This window comes from Parasteatoda tepidariorum, chromosome 5 (assembly GCF_982258835.1).
Source record: "Parasteatoda tepidariorum strain Cologne lab strain chromosome 5, Ptep-v5.0, whole genome shotgun sequence".
NCBI lineage: Eukaryota > Metazoa > Arthropoda > Arachnida > Araneae > Theridiidae > Parasteatoda > Parasteatoda tepidariorum.
The window spans coordinates 82,124,737-82,149,093 of record NC_141759.1 but is presented as its reverse complement, the minus strand read 5'-3'; the positions used below and the strand labels follow the sequence as shown (position 1 = coordinate 82,149,093).

The window sequence follows — 24,357 nt, the reverse complement described above, 5'->3', positions numbered from 1 at the left end:
AATGAAATATAATTTTTATTAAACAGTAAAGAATAATATACTAATTTCTATAATTTATTGTATTCTTTAATACAATCAATTGTTTCTAAAACAAAACTGTGGCAGTTGAGGCGCAAACTTAGTCTTCCTGCCTTCCCGGCCATTGGCGGTGGCAAGAACTTCACCAAATTTTTCAGCTTTTTCTAGTCAGCTAGTTCCTTTAAACAGTCTGAAGGTAGCAGCTAGTCTCTTTGAACAGTCTGAAGGTAGCAGCTGAAAAAAAATAAGACATAAACTGTGGTTAATTTTAATACTTTTAAATTAAAAGACAAATAGTTATATTGAAAAATTACATGAACTAAAGTAGACATGAGCACAATGCAAGTACTACTAACAGCCCTAGGTTGACAATTCTTTTGTATAGAATCAGAGCAGTTTTTATGTTTCCAGGAGCACCGGGCCTATTTTTATATGGGGGCCCTTGACGAGTAAGTTAATAACAAATGGAAAATATTATATTTTCATAGCTGCCAACCTCTAGTTATAAAAATGCAGAAGATAGACAAAAAAAAATGCAGAAGAAATGCCTAAAAATGCAGAAGATTCGCAAGCACATACTAATTACCAATAAATTTATAAAAGAAGCGGATTTTAACTATTTTGATTAATTATTTATTTATAAATCCACTTATTATGAGCAAAAAAAAGCAATACTCATCTTTTTTTAAAACAAAAAAGAAAATATTTTTTAAAAAAACTTTCGACCAGCTACTTGATGGTACAATATTCGATTAAAAATGTAGTTACGGCCTTGCCAAACGCTGTTACAAGAGGAACAGCGACGTCTGACTTAAAGAAAATACTAGCTATCAGGCAGATGGGTAAAATGCAGAAGATCTTATCTTCTGCGCATAAAAGAGGAAAAAATAGCTAAAATAAGTAAAAATGCAGAAAGCTTCTGCAAAATGCAGAAGGGTTGGCAGCTATGTATTTTATAATATGATATGATAGATATGATATGATAGCTATGTATTTTATAATATGAAAGTTTTTCCTTGAATAATTTTTAAAAAATATTTGGTCACCTTTCAATGAGGTGATCCGGGTTCCAATCCCAGTATCGGCTGAGATTAGAACCTGGCTAGTCAATACAAATTCCACATCTAACATGAGGTTACCACAGTGCTGATTTAGATATAGTGAAGTATTTTGTAAAGGTACTGCTAAGTGGTAATAAATTTTTAATCTTATATCAAAATAGATAAGCTAAGCTAAAAAAATTTTTTAAAAAATCTATGTACTTATTGGAATTTTTTTTCACAAAATTTCTTTATAGAAAATCTGATTATGTCAAAGATACTATAAACATATTATGAGAAAAAATTACCAGTTAATAACTCTGCTGCTTCAAATAGACTTTGAAAGGGAAGAATGACACTATATCAGGAAAAAAACATCTGAATTCATCAGCCCCCTTTTCTTTCCTTCTATTTTTGACATATTAGGGTAATTTCTTTCTAATATAACCCATCTTTCTACTATAGCTTTAGAAATAAACATTTTCCACTAATAAAATATAATGTAGATTTTAATTCCATGCTTTTTTAATCAAAAGGTAGAATTTTAATTAACATTATTTGCATTTTTTTTGAAAAAATTCATGTTTATTAATTACTCTCTACAGCTATGGAAGTCTATATTAAGACAGCATTAAATGTGTACTTTAATTTGTACATTTAATGCCATCAATCAATCTCAAGAATCAAAAAAAATTTTTAAAAATGCAATTTCAAATGTGTTGGAATTTAACACACACCAAGAAAGAAAGCAATTTGAATAACTAAAATTAATTAATGCAGCAATTTATTTAAAATAAGTTTTAAAACTAGAAAAAAAATAATAAAAGCATCAATAATTTAAAAACACTGTATTTTAACTTTCAAAATCAATGCTTTTTTTCTAAAAAAAAATCATTTGATTTAAATCATGTAATAAATCAAGCTGATCTAAATCAACAAACCCTGATAACTAGAAGAAGATGCCATGGTTGAGAAAAGATGCCATGAAAAACATTACAAAACCTTAAGAGCGGCTAACTTTTGAACTTTGAAACATACAATGCTGTAAATGTATTAGAGTTCAGAATACAAACTAAGCAAAATAAAACAGGAAGGACCAGGGTAGTTAATTTAAGGAATAACTGATCCATTTTAGTGCAAGATAATGACTCACGAAAAAGTAAAGTCTAATTACAAATTTTAAAATTCTAAGTCTATAAAATTACCTAAGATGGCGTTTGTAACAGCTGAGAGGCTTTCAAAACACTGTTTCCTTTTTCATTTTAATTTACAATACATCATCGCCAATTCCAAGATGGTGCTGAAGTAAAAGAACATAAATAGCCTTCTTCACAGATGGTTTCAAAATAACATATCTGAAAGAAAAAAAAGATATATATAAAAATATAATGTTTTAATAACCATTACAAAATGTACCTCATATTTTATCATCAATTAAGACCACACAAGTAAAACGGGCACAGGATTGCTGAAGAAAGGAATTATCTACATTTTTCATTTTTATAATATATTATTTCTTATTTCAGTCACTTTATTCTCAAAGAGTTATTGCATTAGTTCTTTACTTTGTATATGAGAAGCTTCCAAAGCAATGGCCTGTGCATAAATATATTGAACATTGCAATATCAGATTGTATGTTAACGAATCCAATTATCAAGAATTCTATCTATAAATAGTGTGCGGAGAAATACCCATACCATTAAAACACTTATCACAGTCATATTTGACTTAAGAATCACATAAGTTAAAATATGTTGCAAAGTTGGGACATATTCAGCTATGGATTGCTTTTCATTTTGATATGTACATGGTATCTGCGACATTTTAGATTTTAAAACCCTGACTTTCCATCAATAACTCCAAAAAGTTGTCATGAGTTACCGAAGTTACTATTTTATCCGACAAAAACACTACAATAAATTCAAAAAAGCATTATAAAAACATTAATTGAAATGATAGGTATAACCAAAGCTGTTATACTCTGAATCCTTGAAGCAGAACTTTTTCGAGCTATCTGCGGCAAAACTCTCTAGCACTAATATCTTTCTGCAAGATACTTTTCACAATAATAAACAGTTATGTTACTAATTTAAAATAACAAAAGCACTGTGTTTAAAAAAAAAAAAAAAACTATGTATAACTTTTTTTAAATTGAGCGTATAATTTTTATTATAACATTACATGCAACATTTTCGCATTTTGTTGGGAGGCAGGGGGATATAGAAATTATTTCCTTCGCCTTTTGTCATCCCAGTAAAAAAAAATTGCAAATTATTAAATCCGCAGTAGTACTCGGCGAAAAAAAAAAGATTGACAACAAATTCACACGAATTGGTCACCTCAAATGAGTGTTTCGTTTCTTGATTAGGCTGTTGTATAAAAATATCGTATAATAAATATCAGATTTAAAAACTATGGAGAAATCAATAGCAATAACTGATAAAATTCGACAGAATTATTGACCTAAAAAATAAATACCCAAATACAAGATTCGAATTTTTCAGGTTGCTTATCGGGATATTTAAAATCCACTTGAAAATCAACATCAATAACTGACGAAAATACAACAGAAAAAAACCCATCAATTTACGCTACTATTGGCGTATATTGAACACGCCAAAAAGTTATTATTCAAATGCATGATTCAAATATAACTGGTAAATTTCTGTCAAAAAATAAATAAAGGTAATTTTTTTTTTTTTTCTTTTCAAAAGAAAAATCTTTCTGCAAGAACTTTGTAATGTTCAGTGAAAATGTTGCCGTGTCTCTGCAAATCTGCCACGGGGCTCTAAACCTTCTCATTTATTGATATTAAACTTAAAAATTGAGTAAAGAAAGAGTTGAAGCATTTAAATAGCTGAAAAATATACAAAAGTAAATAACTTTTATATAGCTTTTTAAAGCTGCTTTTTTTCTTCTTAAAAGTAAGTGTAACATAAAATGCCTAAACAAGAATTTTAAATTCATTATAATAAAAAAAAAAATTAAACAAATAAAATAATTAATAAGATTCTGAAATCACTGAAGTTTAAAAGATTATTCGCTCTAGAAAGGATGTTCTTTCCTTAATTATTTTAAAGAACACAATTGAAACATTTTATATTTTAATAAAATACGATTAAGATTGGATATTTTGTTACAAATTCAGATATTCAGAACGCTATGAAATTAGGGGGATTCCATTTTTAAAATTAAGATTTTTCAGTTACCTAAATCTGCAATTTTTAAAAAAATAATAGTTAGATCATGACAAATTTTGGTCAATATAGAAATCCATGATATTCTAGGTGTACTGATACCCTATATGTACCCTAATAAATACATATATGTACCCAAAGAATAGTATCAGGAGAGATACCCTATTCTTTGGCAGGAGCATATGGGAGGAAAGTTGAACAAGTTCGTCTTTTTTAGTCCGAGAAAAGCAGATAAATTGTTATAGTGCACAGAACCAATAAAAGTAAACAAGATCTTTGGGAATATCAGAATTGAATAATGTGATATCATTTAATAGTTAACAAACTTCAGTTTATGTAAGTTAAAACCCCTTCTGAAATTATGAATTACTTGATTAATGAGCTACTCGGTTCGGTAAGTAAGATGTAGACATATAAAATTTTCATGATTCAATTCCTTTTTTTTGTAATTTAAACATTATATATTAATTAGACACAGTAAGCATAATATTAAATAATAATTAAACACACACACATATATATATATAAATATATATATACTGCAAACTTGTACGGTTGAGAAAAAAACTTCTTACTAGCAGCAACATTAGATATCTTATTAAATCTTCAGTATACACAGTGTTTTCATCTCAGAAAAAAAATGGGTGAGAATTTCTCACCCTTTCTCAAAAACAGGGTGAGATTTCAAAAAGTTAAGTGAGATTTCAAAAATTAAAAAAAAAAAAAGACACAAAGAGACTTGAAAAATTTTTTTTCTTTAATTATAAAGCATTAACATCTTCTAGTTTTTAAAGCATTGAATATTTTTGCTGCATCATCATATGGAAAATGTTCTACATCTACTTTTTCATCAGCTATTCTCATTAGGTTGCTCAAATGCGTATTTGTTTCGTTTTGATCGTTTCTACCCACATTTGTTTCATTTTCATTTGTCCGTTTCGGAGTAGAAGATATTGGCTTTACAAGGTATTTGTCCATCTTACATTAACGAGCAAAAAATTTGAACGTCTTACATGAAGAAACCTTACCTACGGTAAACACGTGGTTGCAGGGAAATGCGTTCTAAAAGAGGTTCCGTGGTTCGGAAGGATGGTGTTCTGTTGTTGGAAAAGGTTCTGAACAATACTCGTAAATAGGGAAGCTAGATAGTGGGGCAGAAGATGAAAATAATAAAAGATCTAGGAAGAAAAATGAAACGGATTTTATTCTAAATGGCGCAAATGAGAAATTTTTTTCAAAATGCGAGAAATTCGCGAATTTTAAAATTGGTTTATAGAATGCGCGAATTTCTCGCGGTGATCATTTTTTAATGCGAGAATATAAAAAAATATGCGAGATTCTCGCTTTCTCGCGCTGTAGTGAAAACACTGATACATATTAAATCAATCTAGTAGACATACTAAATCTTCAATTTAAAATTTCGAAAAAAAAAAAATATTTCAATCTACCATGACAAATTAATAATTAAAAAATATGCAAATATGATCCATTTGTTAGCTCACTTAGCTCTTAAATTTTTAATTAGTTCAAGTATTAAAAAATATTTTTCATCAAACGTACAATTTGGCAGGTGTGAAAAATATAAACATAAGCATGCCAGAAGGCTTAACATCTCCAAACATACTATAAAATTACGCCACTGTTTGTGAATATGAGAATTGAATAACGTGATATAATTAAATAGTTAAGCAGCCTGGACAAGATAAAGGTGGAAATCAATCTTGCAATATATAATTTAATTATATATATTAAAAACAGCACATACCTGCCAAGATCAGAGAATTCGTTCATTTCAACAAGGTGCATTAATTCCCCTTCATCTTCAGCTGGTTTGAGTTTTCGGGCTCGCTAAATCGGAATAATTTTCATTCCATTTACATTATGAGCTAAGGTATAAATTTTATGAGACGAAATTAGATTTAAATATAAGTAGACAAAAGATAAATAGATCGCAGGTGGTAGCGGTAAATGATAAACAGCATCTTAACGGGTTATGGTTACGGTTCCGAGTGGTATAGATCGTAGATTTCAGTATTTAGAGAAAAAATCGATGTCGTGACAAAAACACGATTGCAATATTGATATCAAATATTGTCCGGGGTTGTTCGGATATCTCTAAATTTATATTTTAAACTTATTTTTTGGAATTATAACAATTTGACGTCTTTTTTTTGTCTTTTAAATGATTAATTTTGATTTAAGGACACAATAAAGTTTTAAATGATAAGTTTTACAAACATATTTTTATAGTGAAATCGACGGGAATCGTACAATATCGTACACACAATTTCGATTTTCGCCAATATTGACAATGTCGGTCGATGTAAACTAAAGCTGTTACAATATCCCTGTGCTACTTGGGTTGTGCTGATATAAAATATTCCGTCTTTATTTGTCCTGATTTTCAGCATTTTGTCATGATATAATTTTGATTTTTTTTTTCTCACACTTATAATCGTTTTTCAGTTATTTGATCATCTTATGAAAAAGAAACTCAGCATTTTTGCAGTCGAAAATTTTTTCTTGTGCCCGATTTCTAATTTGGAAATGATGTTAAAGATAAACTTATTTGACAATTTTAAGTGGTAATTTTTTTCCCTATCAAATCGCGGTGAAAGCATTTTATACATTTCATTTCTAAAATCTATCGAAATTAATTTTAAATGCCCATTTATTTAAAATATGAGTTTAATTTCTTAGTTTATTTATTTTAATAATCTTTGTTTCCAGATTACGTTGCCAATTTTGTTTACATTTATTCTTCTGTATACATTTATTCTTCTGTGTGTAGATTACATACGATTTAGGGATGATATAATTTATTGTTGCATGAAAGTAACTATAATTATAAGTTTTCTTTTACACTTCTTGAAATCTATTTTTATTTTGAGAAATCTGCTTCTCAAATCAAAAAAATTAGGGTTCCGAGGTTTCTCACCATTCGACGCATGCGCGAAATCCTCTTATTAAAATCATTTTCTGATCTTGTTCCTATCTAAATAATTTTTTATTTGAAAATATTAAATGTTTGCCTTCTTTTTAACATTTTATTTTGAATGCAAAATAAAAAAATGCTGCACAAAACGAAATTTTCAAAGCAAATTGGATTTTATTATTTTTTTAGCTCTTTGTTTCCCCTTCTCAAAAACAATCTAACATAGTTAAACATAGTCTATATGCATGGACTGTACCAAAAAAAAAAATCCTGATTTTTTTTTATAAAATATCCTGATTTTTTATTTTGAACCACTACAAAGTGTTATCAAAAGATTTTTTCTGAGATTGATTCTTTGAGATTTTTTTAAAACTTGAATTATTTGCAGTATTAATCAATTATGTTAAATTGCGTTTCTTCAAAGAGCTTTAAACGCTTCTTTAAAGCACTTCAAATTGATTTGTAAATTTTTGTAAGCTTTGTTACAATTTAAAGTAATAAAGGTAAAAATTTCATTAATTTAAGGAAAAAATGTTTCTAGTTTAAAAGCAATTTTTCATTAAATTTAATTAATTTATTTTAAATCTTAGTTCATGATTCGCTTCTAAATTTCATGAAACTAATTGAAAAATATGCTGCAAAAGGAGTTCAATCTTTAAATTTGTTTTTGTTTTAACTATTTTTACTGTTTTTTTTTCACTGCAGAAATTGTGCAATCAATTCATACAACACCAATTCCTTCATTTTATTTTATATTCGTTTTTTTTTTCCTTTCTCTTTTTTTTTTTTTTTTTCCTTTTTTTTTTTTTTTTTTTTTTTTTTTTAAGCAGGAAAATATTAAAAATAGGAAACAATTTCTGATGTAAAAGAAAATTCTTGCAAGTTCTTCAATTCTTATGTTAATATTTTTAATTATTGTTTTAAAATCTTCGAACATTAAATGAATTTTGATTCTTGAAATTAATGTGTATATTTTCTTGAAAATTTATAGGTGATAATCAACATGGACTCTTCGTGTGGTCTGTGCTCTATTGTAAACCCGGCTGATAGCTCAGCCCCACCAAAAAATTTTACCTTTGATGGTGCTTATTTCATAGATTCTACTACAGAACAAATTTATAATGAAATTGTTTACCCAATCGTAGAAGTACGTATCTTTAGAATGGAAGAATTATTTTATTTTATTATTTTTCTTTATTTCACTATACTGTCCTTTTTACAATTTTAATTCTTGTTTTTGCCATATCATCCATATTTATAATATTTCCTGGCTTTCAATACTTATTTAGTAACTTTCTTTCCATGTGACGACAGATTAGAGCAATTGAGTAAGCTTTATCTTAAAATAGTTTGTAACTTTACTGAAGACAATTAAAACCATAACTAAGTTTTTTTAATTTTATTTTTTTGTTGAAATTTATTAAGTAAATCGATGCTGCGCTAAGGGCTAAGAATTGCTTTCTGTTTACATTTAATTTATTCATAAAAAATAATAAATATTAATGAGCATATTTTCTATGCCATTACTATGATTGTAATTCTAGTATTTGAAAAAATTTCACTAACAAATGTTGCTTTGCCTGTTGCAACAGTCAATAATGTGTGTAGTGCTAAATGCACTTAAAAATCAAATGAATTTATTGATGATGAATGATGATTAATCAGTAATCGATTGAAATCTCAAACATTTAACAATAACTTTTTAACATTTAAGTGCTTTTCTCAGATGAGACAATACGTTTTTATGTAACATTATTCAACATAACATATTCATATACTGTTCGAATTTTATAAATAAATACTATGAGCTAATTCCATCATCACTGCAGAAATACAAAACAATTTTTTTTATAGCCTTCTTCAGTGTCTTGACACTGTAGATGCTCACATTATCAAAAAACTTTTTATTTGTGCTTAGGAATTATTTCTACACTATTTTTCTACAATATTAAGGAAAAAATCTTCTTTTTAGATGTTTCTGTTTGTTATTTACAACGAAAAAAAAATTGTTCCTGCTTGAAGACATCTTGTAAATCATTTTTGCTGGATATTATTTTTGGATAAACGTTTCTTATTTAGTATTCTCAACAGTTCATTTTAAAATATATATAGCACAGGCCATTTTTAATAAAAGTGCGATATCGAAATAAGTTTTTCATTTTTATCTGTATTTATCATACTATTGTATTTATTTATTTATTATTCAGAAAGAGTTAGAAATTAATTTATTAAATAGAGTTACTAGAGGCACATCAAATCAAATTTTATCATGTCTTCTAGAATGTATGAATACTGTAACTTAAAATTGCCACTTACAGATAAAAAAAAAAGGCTTTAAATGGTGGAGAATACATTTGCTTCATTTTTATTGAGTCTCATGGTAAATTCGATTTTGCCTCATAAATACCTTTGTAAGATATTGTGTGTTTATCCGTCCCATATTTTTTTTGTAAAATAATTTGCTTATTTTATGTCACTTAGTAGATGGCAACGAGTAGAGTTTTCTGGTTGCCATGGTGATAGCTTTGGAATGTAAATAGTTTTTTGAGTGATTGTGAGATATCTTTTTCTGAGTTAATAAATCTTCCCTTTTTTTAAACGTAATAGTAGAGTTTTCTGAATTATTTTATTCGAAGTCCTTTGAGTTTCATTTAAGGTCAATTTTAATTTTGTATTTTTTTTTAATTTTTTTTATTTTTTTGAAGTTAAAACAGCAAAGTTTTTGTTTTTAAGTCTTACTATACTCTTCTAAATTCTGCAATACTTAGGGGAAAGTCGGGTCGCCCCGCCCACAGTCAATTTCATATGTATAGAATATTTTTTGAAGTCAATGGGCCATCGGACATTAATTATTGTATTAAAAAAAGATTATTTTCAAAGTTTCAAATATTTATGCAGCTGTTAACATGGTAAACAATAGTATTGAAAATTTGTTGAATACAGTAGTCATGAAATTAAGAAAAATTGGTTGAATGTTTCGATTAAACTTCATTTTAATACTAAAAAAATATTTTTTTCTATACATACAGCATTAAAGTATGTAGTCTTAAGTTTAATTTGCATGAAGAAAGATGTTTATATGTGAAAAATTGTTCGAGTAATTACAAATTTACAAAAAAATTGGATTTCGGGTAGCCCCGCTCACATGAATGTCGGATATCACCGCCCAATTTTATTTCGTCGATAAATGTACGATTGCAAAGATTGTTATTTTATTGCTTCAAATTTGAATTTTATATGCATTTTTAACAACAAATATTGTTGTTATTAAATGATTGTTTTAAAATGATAGAATTGACTACAAGTATATAAATATGTAATAAATGAAATAATTTTGTGATAAAATTGATAAATGAGGTTTATCTATTGTCAATCCATTGGTCACTTTCATTTACACCTGAAAAAACAGTAAAAAAACATAATTTTTGTAACTGGGCGGGGATACCCGACACATTTTGAAAAGAGCTGAAAAACATGTTTTTTTAAACTTCTATTTTTTTAAGTTAAATTATTCTTTTTTGGTTTATTCTTTTTGCATTATTTAATTAGATGGTAAAACAATAGAAACATACAAAAATATTGATTATTACTCAATATTATACATAAATATAAGCAATACTCCTTAAGTGGGCGGGGCTACCCGACTCTCCCCTATGTGTGACAAATGTTTTCCCTAATCCTGATGTGTTTTCATACACTTCTATAACATAATGTTTTGCAACGTTATAATTTTTTACAGTTAAATATGTTCTGAATTTGCACTATTTTAATAGCCTTTCAATGTGAATCTTAATTTGAATTTGTTTGTGTTGTTTTTTAGAGTGTGACTGAAGGCTACAATGGTACAGTTTTTGCTTACGGCCAGACTGGTTGCGGGAAATCCTTTACAATGCAAGGCATAACCTATCCAGCCAGCCAAAGAGGAATTATACCACGAGCCTTTGAGCACATTTTTGAGGCTATATCTACCACAGAAAACACTAAATTCTTAGTCCATGCTTCCTACATAGAAATTTACAACGAAGAAATTCGAGATTTACTTGGAAAGGAAGTTAAGAAAAAATTAGAGCTTAAAGAACACCCTGACAAAGGAGTCTATGTGTCAGGTTTATATATATCATCTGTATATACACTATTTTCTGTAATGACTTCTCTTAATATGTGTTTTTTGGATCCTTACCAAAAATTTGTTCAAAAAAATATACATACATTCACAAATTTACAATTAAACAAGAAAATTAAAATTTAAAAAAAAGCAAACTAATAAATCACTATTGAGTAAGAGGGAACAGAAAGTATTAAAATTATATTATTCCCCCAAAAAAAAACAGATTTGAAAAGGGATTAATCAAAGTAATTCCTAATTTTTCTGACAATTGACTGCTTTAATGTTTTTCATTCTACTTTCCTTATGTTTTATTCAAAAGTTTGTGGTACTTTTTTTTACTTTGTTCTTGCTTAAATATTAGTTTCTTTGCAGACTTTTTCAAATTCATTTCTGGCGTAGCTTCTAAAAAATATATATTAAGGGAGGTGATTATGAACAACCTTCATAACATGCTTGATTAATGGATATTATTGTTACAATGATTAATGGGTACATTGTTTTAAACCTTTTTTAAGGCATAGTACTTGGTTGCAAATTGACATGTTTATATTCTAGTTTTAAAACTGTGTAGTGGTCAGGAAGCTGACCTTGTGTTAGGAAGTTCATGGGTTCTAATCCTGGATTAAGCATAGATGTTCTTTCATTCTCTGAACTATCTGTCCTTACTGTAGGAGCAACGTTGGCCCACCTAATATGGTGCCCCTGAAAGAGTGGCCAACAAATCTGCCCTACTAATATTCAAATGATTAGTGTCAATCGGGTGGATATAGAAAAAAAAATTCTAGTTTTAAAAACTGCAATGAATGATTATTAACATTTGTTGTAGCTTTTTCTGATTATTGAAATTCGAGCTTGATTTTTTTGTACAATAACATAACTGAAAATAAACTAAAACCGTAATTTACTTTTTTTCTTATTAATTGTTTAATTTAAATTGACTTCATTAAATTTATTACCAAACGATTCTTTAGCGTTCTATAAAGAATTTTATTTCTGTCAAGAGTTTTTAATCATATTTTTTTGTGATCAAACACATGATAGCCATCAGTAAATGTTTAAGGATTACCCTTGTAACTATTTTTGTCAACTAAATTTTTTGAAATACATTTGACTATCTTTCCTACAAATTTAAATTTTTAGATTTTGTTCTTTTTCTTTTTAAATAACAACTTATGTATAAGTAAAATAATCGAAAGCTATTTATTTTGATTGATTGAATATTTTGTTGAAAATTAATGAAAAAAAACACTCTGAATTTTTTTTAATTATATATATATATATCTTTGACAACGCATGATTTTTACATTTTGTGACATAGATAAATTAACTGTTTGCAGTTTAATTAGTTTGTTATCCACAAAATCTAAATAAACAGATGCATTCCTCACAAGACTTAAACTTTTCCTTTGTTACCAGGAGATTACTGCTTATCAGATTTTAAGATACTATTATTTAGATTGTAATATATCTAGTTAAGATGTCTTGTACATCATGTGTTGTTATTTATTGGTTAAAATTGTTGATCAAAAATAAACAGCATACTATTTTTTGCTGCAACAATTTTAACCAATAAATAACAACACATGGTGGACAGGACATCTTAACAAGATTTATTACAATCTAAGTAACAGTATTTTCAAATTTGATAATCAGAGTTGCTAGCGATCTCCTGTTAACAAAAAATTTTAAGTCTTGTGTGATATTATTAGTTGTGCATAATATTATTTATTGTTGTTGTGACCCCCGGACTGTGAAGGGGTCAGGGAACTGATCTTGCATCAGAAAGGTTCTGGTTTTGAATCCAGTACAAGGCATGGATGTTCTGTGGTGTAACTACCACTATAAATATTGAATAAAATTATATAAGACATGTTAACTCAATTCTATCTGGAGATACCTTTTGATAAATGAAGGTTCACATAGTCAAAGATTAATCCCCTACATTGGTGACCCGGACGTGAAATGAACTTGCTAACATGATGGATGGTCCACAATAAACAGTTGATTTGCTTAATATAAACTGCTCAGAAAAAAAAAATCTGGTGAAGTAAATAAAGTCTTCCGATTAATAAAAACAAATAATTGAGGGGGAAAAATGAGCGAAATGCTATTTTAAAAAAATATGCGTGACATGCTATAAAAAAATGAAGAACAAAAATTTATGAGCAAAAATGCTATAAAAAAATGAAGAAAAAATATATAATGAGCGAAAATGATATAAATAAAACAGCATGAATCCACTAGTGGTATTCGTTCATCAAATTCTATCACAGATAAAATTCTGGAAGGGGAGTAATGTGGTGTAACTACCACTATAAATATTGAATACAATTCACTAGTATATAAGACATGTTAACTCGATTCTATCTGGCGGTACCTTTTGATAGATGAAGGTTGACATGTCTTATATACTAGTGAATTGGTATTCAATATTTATAGTGGTAGTTACACCACATTACTCCCCTTCCAGAATTTTATCTGTGATAGAATTCGATGAAGGGGAGTAATGTGGTGTAACTACCACTATAAATATTGAATACCAATTCACTAGTATATAAGACATGTCAACCTTCATCTATCAAAAGGTACCTCAGTTCTTTCATTCTGTGTACTATCTGTCCTTACTGTGGGAGCAACGTTGGCCCACCTAATATGGTGTTCCTGAAAGAGTGGCCCCAACAAATATGCCCTGTAAATGCTTGAATTGACGAAATGTTAACACAGGTTAGCATTGGAAATAATATATATATTATTTGTTTCAGGTCTTTCTCTCCATCCTGTTCACAATACGAAAGAATGTGAAGGGGTGATGGAAACTGGTTGGAAGAATCGTTCTGTGGGTGCAACTTTAATGAATGCAGATTCATCACGTAGTCATTCCATTTTTACTATTCACCTTGAAATGTTAGAATTAGAAAACTCTGGTGAGCACATCAAGCAAGGAAAGCTCAATTTAGTTGATTTAGCTGGCAGTGAGAGACAGGCAAAAACTGGTGAGACTACCTCTCTTCATTTATGTTTTGTCATTGTCTCACATTTGTTTAATTTAATTGGTTACTTTAACATTTATTTTATTTTCTCTAATTTAATTTTTTTTTTTGAGTGACTGTTAAAAACTGGTGCTTGTGACTTTATATCTTTATTTTTTGTCATTTATTTATTTATATGTTTTTGTTCTTCTTTTTATGTTATTTATATTCACCATTCATTCACTCTTTTACAACAGTGTGTGAAGTTGTGTAAAATGTATTGTTTTAAATTATACTGTTTGATTTACTCGGTAAGAGACAGATGGAAATATGTTAGAATGCTGAAAAGACTAAAATTCTATAGTTTTTTTTTAATTTCGACATTTGCTATCTTTTATATAATTTCATTATAATTTTTTTTCTTCTTTGTAACTGTCAAAAACTGTTATTTTCAACTCAGGAAATTTAAGTCCTTATTTTTGCCATTTATTTATTTATTTTTCTATGTTATTTATGCTTGTTCAATCTTTTAAAAAGGATTAGTGAACAAGTATTACTTAAAAATTATAATCTTTAATTTATTCCGTAGTGAGAGACAGATAGAAATTGGTTAGCTTACAGGTGTAGTTTAGATTAAAATTTTATAATTTCCTCAGATTGAATTTAATTATTGCTCATCCTTATCTCTTATTTACTTTCTTTTTGTGAGTTATTTTCATCTTTATTTTATTTTCTTAAATTTTATTAATGTTATTTTTTATACTGACTAACTGCCTAAAACTATTACTTTAAACTGAGACAAATTGGTTAGATTGCAGAAATGGATTAAAATAAAAATTCTATAATTTCTTTAAATTACACTTCATTTATTGCTTGCCCATTGCTCCATTTATTGTACATTATATTATCCTTATCCCACATTCCTTTATTTTTTTTTGCAAATTTTAAATATTTAGCTATTTTCACAATAACTTTCTTTTTGTTAGTTATTTTAACATTAAGAAAGTTATTATTGGAGAAATTGCTTTGACTGTAGTTTTATAATTTCCTCAATTTCCATCTCATTTATTTCTTTTCATTATATTATTATTCGTTATAATTTTCGCACATACTTCCTCTATTCAAACTTTATATTTGTTTTACACAACTCAAAATTTTTTATTGTTTCTCTATCTATGCTGGCAACACTTGACTTGTCTCTTTTATCTGTTGCTGCTATATGATAATATCTAGATATAACAAATACTTGAAAATATTAAAATTTTATTCGAAATGTAGCATATATTAGGAAAGATAGTTTTTCTCTTTTAATAAAAGACTGATTCAGTTGAGAAAATATGAAAATACATATATTTTAAATATTTTTGTTTCAAAATTGCCTGTGAAAAGGCTGTTGCAGAATTCTGACTTACAGTAAGCCATGACTGCCTGGTGAACAACCTTCACCGAATCGGCATTTTCACGAGTCCTAATTGCCCACTTTGTAATTTTTTTTATAACTGTCGGTGGACAACTGACCCAATTTTTTGGGATTATAACTACTAATGTTCAACTCCATAGCCTTGTAATTTTGAACCCAATCCAGAAGACAAGGGAACTCCTGGATCAAGTATAGGGGGAAATGTGGAGGACTTTTTAATGCATTTGCATGGAGAGGAAGACCACGAGAACCTCCCACGGTTAACCTGATGGCAAGGGGACTCTAACCCATGATACTACTGAGGATATTTCACGTCAGCACTGTGGTTGGTGCAAGCCGGATGTGGAACTCGTATCAAACAGCCATCGCCGGGATCGAACCCGGTTCACCTAAAGTGACAAAATCATGGACAGGAACCATGTGTTTGGATACACGGCTCTGCGTGGGGCTCCGAGGGGAAGCTATACTGGAGCGTTAACTTTTTTCTCTTATTGTGTTCTTTTTTATTCCTGTTCTTTGTTAATCTTATGTAAGTTTGTCATTTTTCTTTGCCACTAGAAATAACAAAAAAATTTTATGTAAGTGGATCCACTTTTGTTTGCAGGTGCAACTGGTGATCGCTTGAAAGAAGCCACAAAAATTAATCTATCCTTATCTGCGCTTGGAAATGTGATCTCAGCCTTAGTTGATGGTAAATCAAAGCATATACCTTACAGAGATTCAAAACTAACCAGACTTCTCCAGGACTCTTTGGGCGGTAACACAAAAACTTTAATGGTCGCGTGCCTTTCCCCAGCGGATAACAACTACGACGAGACGCTAAGTACGTTACGATATGCCAACAGAGCCAAAAATATCCAGAATAAGCCTACCGTTAATGAAGATCCTAAAGATGCTCTACTGAGAGAATACCAAGAAGAGATTAATAGGCTGAAAGATATGCTTAATGGACAGTTAACGTCTGAGGATGACTCTGGTCATTTAAATAATAGTGAGTATTCAGCAATTTGTGGTTTTATGGGATGTTATTTTTGGTATACTTGTTCAGTCATTATTTTTATGTTTTGTACTTTTGTCAAAAATTCTTATTTTTGTTGTATTTATTTGTAGTATTGTTGATTTATTAATTAGAAATGTGAATTAATTACATTTTATAATGTAAAAAGATCTGCAGTGAAATCTGACAAGTTGACAATCTATCTCTATTACAAAGAACTGAATTTATCATATAAGTAAATACTCAAAACAATAGCAACATAACTAGCCACAAATAGAGTGAGATGGAAAGCTATGATAGAAGCCCTAAAATCCAATTTGGAGTGAAGAAGAAAATGTATGCATGTATAATTAAAAAAGGCAAAACCTCTTATGGCTAAATTAAGTTAAATTTGTTTAAGACTCTTTAAGAAATTTTCTCTGCTCGTATGCTATTAGAATTTTACCGAATTGGTAAAATAGTTTTAAAACAGCTAACTTAAACCACTTTTTGAGTAAGTAGATGAAAAATCTAATAAAGACCTTAGTAACAAATAGGTTTGTAACATGCGCTTTAAAAGTTGAAGAGAATATAATGTTAAGTATTTAATTGTATACATGTTCTTCTGTATTGATATTTTAAGAAATAGTTTATTATATACTTGCCACACATGACAAACAAAGTATATATATTTCTTTTTTTAACTAATTAGTTTTATATTAGATTTGTGAAACAAATTGCAAATCAAAATGGTAATTAACCTAATTTCTTTAGCTATCTGGAATATCTAGTAAATTAAATTTTGAAGTTGTGGTTAAAAAGAAATTAAAATTACAGTAATCTTTAATTTGCTTGGTAATACATAAGTATTTAGATAACATCTTAGAAGTAATAACTGTAAAAAAGCAATAACTCAACCCCTACTTAAAGTTGACCATCTGTTTATGTTGACCACTAAAGCAATGTGCAGCGAATGATAAAGTTTGCAAGTTTTAATTTAGTATTTAATTTCATTATTGTTAACATAACAAGCATATTAACATAACATGCATAATTTATCAAAAGCTTTAACGTTTGCACTATTAATTAAATAAATAAGTGAATTTTTATTTCTAAATTTTATGTGGATGATTTTTTGTTTTATAATTGGGTTTTGTTTAATGAAATAGAAAATCTACAATTTTTTTTTGCTGTATATTTTATTTATTAGAAGTAACTGCCTTGATTTATTACTTTGTAGATTCGTATTGAAGATAAATGTGAAGGGATAAAATAATGATTTAAAATAAAACAAAGATAAAATTTTAATAAAATAAGTTTTTTTTTCTGTAATTAAATTTTTTTTTTATTATAAATTACTTTTTTGATTCAAAATAATTTACATGTTTGTTTACAATAATTTTTTTCTAAAACTTATAAGAATTTTGGATTAAATAAAAAATCATAACATAACATAAGTAATAACTTTTTTTTGTTGTCTGTTTTATGTATTGTAAAATTTTTGGTGTGAATAGAATCTCAGAAAATTATGCAGTTCTTAACGTAACTTTTTTTTCTCTTAGACAACATTTACAATGAAGATGATATAACTGTTATGAAAATGCAAAAGGTAAAGTTTTTCTCTCTTTTAAAAAAAGTGAAATTGGTTATTGTAATGATGAGTGTATTTATTTATTTTTCTTTGCACAATAAATTACCAAACAAAAAGAAAAAATAAATGAAAAAATTAAATAAAGATTTGTATTTTTTATTTCTATTTTGATTCTGTTTTATCATATTTTATTTGATTAAAATTTTTCATATATTTTGCTTTTTTTGAAGCTTTACTTTTGTTTCATTTGTGTTTTATGAAAATTATTCTTAAAAACATAATTTTTCATTTATTACATTTTGGCTGTTTATCTAGTATTATTATTATTTTCTAGATTCTTGTTTTCAGGATCAAGGGAAAAATTTTTAATTTTTTTTTCTTCCCATTTGCATTTCTATATAAACTATAATTTATCATTTTAATCAATATTAAGTATTTTTTTATAAGTTTTTTTATATTGTACAAATTTGATATTCTCGGATTTCACACATTTTTTATCATGTTACTAAGTTGAAGGTTTTATTTTCTACTTATACTTTAAATAGTGAGCAAATTTCTTTCTTGTGCAAATTTCAGTTTGTTATAAAAGGAAGTTTTATTTTAACTGATTTTTCATTTATAGTTATATTTAATAGGTTTTCTTTTTTACATAATTCAGGGATGAGATTTTTCCGCTTTTTAGCGGATTTCCGCTTTCTTCACTTTTATCTCTTGAATTTCAGCTTTTTTATCAAAAATTCAGGTTTTTCTAAAAATTTCACTTTTTTTTATAAGTATTCCACTTTTTCAGAAAATTCACCGATTTTCAAAGAGAAACAGAAAATTCAAACTAAAAAGCTACCAATCCTTTCTCATTTCTACTTATTTTAGCTATTTTCTCCCCTTTTACTCACAGCAGATAAGATTTTCCGAATTTTTTACCCACCCTCCAGATAGATCCGATTTTTGTACTTCAATCGACGCTGCTTCTGACAAGCCTTTTAGAGGTCCCAAGCCTGGAATCTGATAATATCTCGTTTTTATTCACACGATTTTAATATGAAACATAGCTTTTCATATTTGCGTGTTGCGATTCTTATTCACGCGATTTTAGTATTGTACGTTGCGATTCTTATTTACGAGATTTAAAAATCCGATATTGTGATTCGTATTTACGCCTTTTTAAAAACCTATGTAGCTATTCGTATTCACGCAAGTTTAAAATTCAATGTCTTGATTTGCTCATGCTGTTTATAATATCAAACATTGATTTTCGTATTTATACGTTATTTTAAAATAAGACATTGGGATTCGCATTCACGCATTCTAAAAATTCATAATTCTTACTTATGCAGTCTAAAAATTATGCATCATGATTCGTATTTACGCGATCTAAAAATTATGAATTGTGATTTGTATTTGCGCGTTTTAAAAATTCTATATCCCAGTTTGTATTTTCTCGTTTTCAAAATCGTATATCTAGTTTCATATTCATGTGATTTGAAAATTCATAATTGTTATTCATATTCACTCAATTTTAAGATCAAGTATCGCGATTCTCGTAAGAAGTAAATTATTTTTTTTTAAATAGTTACTATGAAGGTGACCGTTTTTCTAACGATGATTTTTAGTATATGTAAGTGTTACAACATCAGAGAAACTGGAAGGGAATATATTCAAAACTTACATTCTATGCTTGCAAAGAAGAAAAAATAGGATATGTCACAAGATGTTTGAAGATGGACTAACGACTAAATATAGCAAACATAAAAGATATAGCAAACAAAGGCAATCACTTAAAAAGGGATTTAATTAAATTTTTTTTTTTGGAAAAAGAGTTAATTAGCTCATTATCAAAATTTTATTTATAATTGCTGTTATTTATGCTATAAAATGCAAAATTCTTATCAAATAAAAAACAATTATCTAAACAGTTGCTGATTGTCATGTAATTTTTCAAACTAAAATAGCAATTTTTCTATGCTAAGGAGTTAGTATATATTTCTACTTCACTGTTATTGATATGGTTCAAAGAGTTCTAGTTTGATTAGACTATAATATGAACATAATGATTCGGTCCATTGTTAAAGTTTTTTTTCTCCAATATAATTTAAAAAGTAATATTACTGATATATTTGCTATAAATAACATAACAGTATTTATTAAAAGAAATGAAATATTAATGTATATTCTCAGTAGTTTTAATTTGCTAAACCAGGTAGTTTTTCAAGTAATGATTGTCTCTAATGTGAACTGAGGAAAAATATAATTTCCAGCTTTATTTTTTCAATTGGTAATTTTCATTTTCACTAAATGTTAAGTATCAATGTAATCCTTTATATAATAATAGATTAGTGCACAATTGTATGTCAACACATTATGCTTGTTATGTTAACACATTATTAAACTGTCTGGAATTTTATATTAAAGGGTTGCGCTTGCGTAAAATTTACTATCGTGGAAATTCAGCTATTTTGCCTTTTGGCTAATCTCATCCCTGATAATTGATAATCAAAAATTTTCCCCTACCATTTCACATCATAAATTATTTGCAATTATTTTGTTAATATCAGGGTGCGTAGCGTTTGTAAAAAGTACTTAAAGGTGCTTTTTGGGAGATTTCGTTTTTAAAAGCTTTTAAAGGTGCTTTTTTCATCTGGTGTTTTTTAAAAGTGCTTTTTTTCACGAATAATTTTTTTTCTCCTTCAGTGATATCTGGCGGATCCCCTGCATTTCACGAAAAATGGGGTGTTTGCTATGTAATCATTCACACGGACTTCATGTTGAACCCACGTTATGACTTGCGCATGCGCGCACACTCGAAATTGAAACCCGAGTGCTCCAATTCGGATAGAGTCAGATTCTTATTAAATGTTTTTCTTTTTTATTTATAATTTTATTCTTTTTTATTTTGTTTTGCATCTTACACTTTTTTGATGTAGGGGGTAAGGGTACTTTTGTTCAGAGTCAAGTTGAATTCACTCGGTGATGTGGGAAAGTACTGATTGTTTCGATTTACGTCCGTTTCTTTTTGAGTTTTTTTTTTTAATGCTAAAACTGTTCATAAAAAGTTTTTGTTTTTCAATAATATCATTGATTCAATATGAATTTTTTGAGTTCTTGAAAATTTTTGTAAAGTGCTTGAAAAGTTTTTAAAAAGTGCTTATTTTTGATTCAAAGATTTGGCTACGCACCCTGAATATTGATATATATTTTTATTTTCCAAGATTTTTTTTCTTCTCTCTCTTTCTCTCATTATAGATCTGAATAAATTACAAAAAAAAAAAAAACATTCAGGTTTTATAAGGTTTATTAAACTTTGTTATACTCTTTCACCAAATACTAGAAAAATATAGAGAAAACTTTAAAACTATTTCCATTCAACATCAAAATTTTTTATCAGATTTAAAAATTGTTTTTTAACATTAAAGACATCTAACACATATATTAGTTATACAGTATTAACATTGTACATAATATTGATTATACAAGATTATATAAAATGTTATGAAATGGAGCCATATGAAAATCATAATTTACAAAAGCTACTGAAGTTCAATCTTTTAATAAATTAAATGTTTTTTTTTCTTTTTTTGAAACTCATGCTTGTCTTACCCTATTTTATAATTTTGACAAAGGTAGTCTTTATCTAAGTTTTGTTTCACCAAATACTAGAAAAATATAGAGAAAACTTTAAAACTATTTCCATTCAACATCAACATTTTTTATCAGATTTAAAAATTGTTTTTTAACATTAAAGACATATAACACATATATTAGTTATACAGTATTAACATTGTACATAATATTGATTATACAAGATTATATAAAATGTTATGAAATGGAGCCATATGAAAATCATAATTTACAAAAGCTACTGAAGTTCAATCTTTTAATAAATTAAATGTTTTTTTTTTCTTTTTTTGAAACTCATGCTTGTCTTACCCTATTTTATAATTTTGACAAAGGTAGTCTTTATCTAAGTTTTGTTTCGATTTCAGGAATATGATGAGAAAATGCAAGATCTAATATCAAAGTATCAAAAAGAACAGGAAAATAATGCCAGATTGCAGAGTGATGTCGATCGTTTGAAAGAGTACTATGAGCAAGAACTTGCAAAATTAAACAAACCTAATCATGTGACCCAAGAGGTATTCCTTCCTTGTGTAAATTTCTTGTCAGAAAATTCTCTCTCAGAAATGCATTTGCAAATACATTTCTGAGTGACTTTTAATTAAACAAATGTTTTTAATCACCCAAAAAAAGGTATTTTTAAATAATTTTTGGATTCTTTTTTGAAGCTCTAATAATTTATAACCGTCGTTGAACAGCTGACCCAATATTGGGTTTACAACTACTAATGTTCAATTCCGTAGCCTTGTAACTTTGAACCCGATCCAGAAGACAAGAGAACTTCTAGATCAAGCATTGCCTTCGTGGTGGACTTTTTTGATGAAACTAACCTGCATTTGCGTTACATGGAGAGTAAGGCCTCCCACGGTTTGCCTGACAGCAAGGGAGCTTTAAGCTATGATCAGTCCAGGGTTCAAGCCAAATACAGAATTTATATTGACCAGCCATCGCTAGGATTGGAACCCTGTTCAGCTCATTGGAAAGAAAAAAAGTTTTAAAGCTATTAGAGTGCCACAATTTCTTAAGAAATTTCAGTTCTTACATTATCCGCTAAAAATCATTTGAAGTAATGAACTGTGCAAATATAGATACTCCAAATAGTTTGTTCTTCTAAGTTTAAACATTCTTATTATGTTATAATTTATGATGTCAGTTTAGAAAATAATGCAAGTAAATATCCAAATTACTGTTTGTACTAGTTTATAACCTGTTAGGTGTGGTAAGATTCTGTGGGGAGAGTAGTTACAGACCATGTCAACCGTCATCTATGAAAAGGTGCCCCGACATAGAGTCGAGTTAACATGTCTTATATACTAGTAAATTGTAGTTGTAATTTTGTAGTGGTAGATACACTACAGTACTCCCCCACCAGAATTATAGCTATGATAGAATTCGATGAATGGATGCCACTAGTTGATTCATTGCTATTTTGTGCGAAGCCGGGAGAGCTGTATTAAGATCACCGTATATTTTGAGTGCTGAATGTGAGAGGTGTATTAACTTCACGGTTGTAGTCGCTCCTGTGTTGCCGTTAGCAGTCGAGTGTATGCAAGCCAACGTTGTGTGAGACTGAGTAGCAACAGCGTGAGGAGGTGGATAATGATGCAGTCACAAGTAGCAAGTCAACTGTTCAATGTGGATCATCCAACGAAGTAGGAGTTACTGTCAAGATAGGCGTGTTCATATCGAAGTGGGCGTTACTGCCATGGTAGGCGCGTTCACATCACGTCCGAAGGTCACCAATGTGGGGAGAGTAGTTACAGACCATGTCAACCGTCATCTATGAAAAAGTACCCCGACATAGAGTCGAGTTAACATGTCTTATATACTAGTAAATTGTAGTTGTAATTTTGTAGTGGTAGATACACTACAATTCCAAAGGTTTACATAAATAAATAACATAAATTACATTAATAAATCATATTTAATTTGTAAATTATTAATAGACTTTATAGCTCACATTTCATATAATTTTGTTTTAATAGGATGATGTTGAAACTATTGAAGTCCCAGGTTCTCCTAAAAGCAACGGACATTTATCAGTGCCAAATGGAATTAGCAAAACTCCTATACCTTCTGGGTAAGTCAGAATTTCATATCTCCATTCTATTAGAAATCATTTAAATGGTGTTTTCTAAAATACCAAGTAATTTATTTTTCTAAAATAATTGGAGTGTTTTCTTGACCCTTTTGTGACAGTTCTTTCATTAAAAAAATAAAAAATGATAGTGCAAGTGATCATTATTAAGACTTTTTGTATATAGATAAAATGTAAAGCATAGCACATAGATTAAATAAATACAGTAAAACCTCGCCGGAGCGATCACTCTGCATTCCCCATTAAAATGGAGGTTGGTCATTCGTAGACGTTACCTCAGTTGACTACAAAATTGTTATAAGGTTACTGGAGAACAGTTGATGTTTAAATAAATAGATGGATTATTAAGCATTTAGTGTTATCAATAAATTGGTAAAGTTTGCAAAATTGTC

General features: G+C 28.4%; 1 protein-coding gene and 1 long non-coding RNA gene across 5 annotated transcripts in view; one reads left to right on the top strand and one right to left on the bottom strand.

Annotated features, from left to right (window-relative positions):
- The window catches only part of Kif3C (Kinesin family member 3C), a 56,381-nt gene that overhangs the window by 16,551 nt on the left and 15,473 nt on the right, over positions 1 to 24,357 (top strand). For all 4 annotated transcript variants that reach the window (XR_015433808.1, XM_087164417.1, XM_087164419.1 and 1 more), the window contains exons 3-9: positions 8,183 to 8,338; positions 11,012 to 11,297; positions 14,062 to 14,292; positions 16,293 to 16,679; positions 18,227 to 18,273; positions 22,236 to 22,385; positions 23,853 to 23,947. Coding sequence is in view for 3 of the 4 variants with exons in the window: in XM_087164417.1 (XP_087020543.1) it covers positions 8,183 to 8,338; positions 11,012 to 11,297; positions 14,062 to 14,292; positions 16,293 to 16,679; positions 18,227 to 18,273; positions 22,236 to 22,385; positions 23,853 to 23,947 (1,352 nt within the window). In the remaining variant the exon portion in view is untranslated. The remainder of the gene's footprint in view (positions 1 to 8,182; positions 8,339 to 11,011; positions 11,298 to 14,061; positions 14,293 to 16,292; positions 16,680 to 18,226; positions 18,274 to 22,235; positions 22,386 to 23,852; positions 23,948 to 24,357) is intronic.
- Positions 39 to 6,618, bottom strand: LOC147809610 (uncharacterized). The gene is made up of 3 exons (XR_015433805.1): positions 6,022 to 6,618; positions 2,264 to 2,413; positions 39 to 252 (listed from the first exon to the last, which is right to left on the bottom strand). It is a non-coding gene; the product is annotated as an uncharacterized LOC147809610 (long non-coding RNA).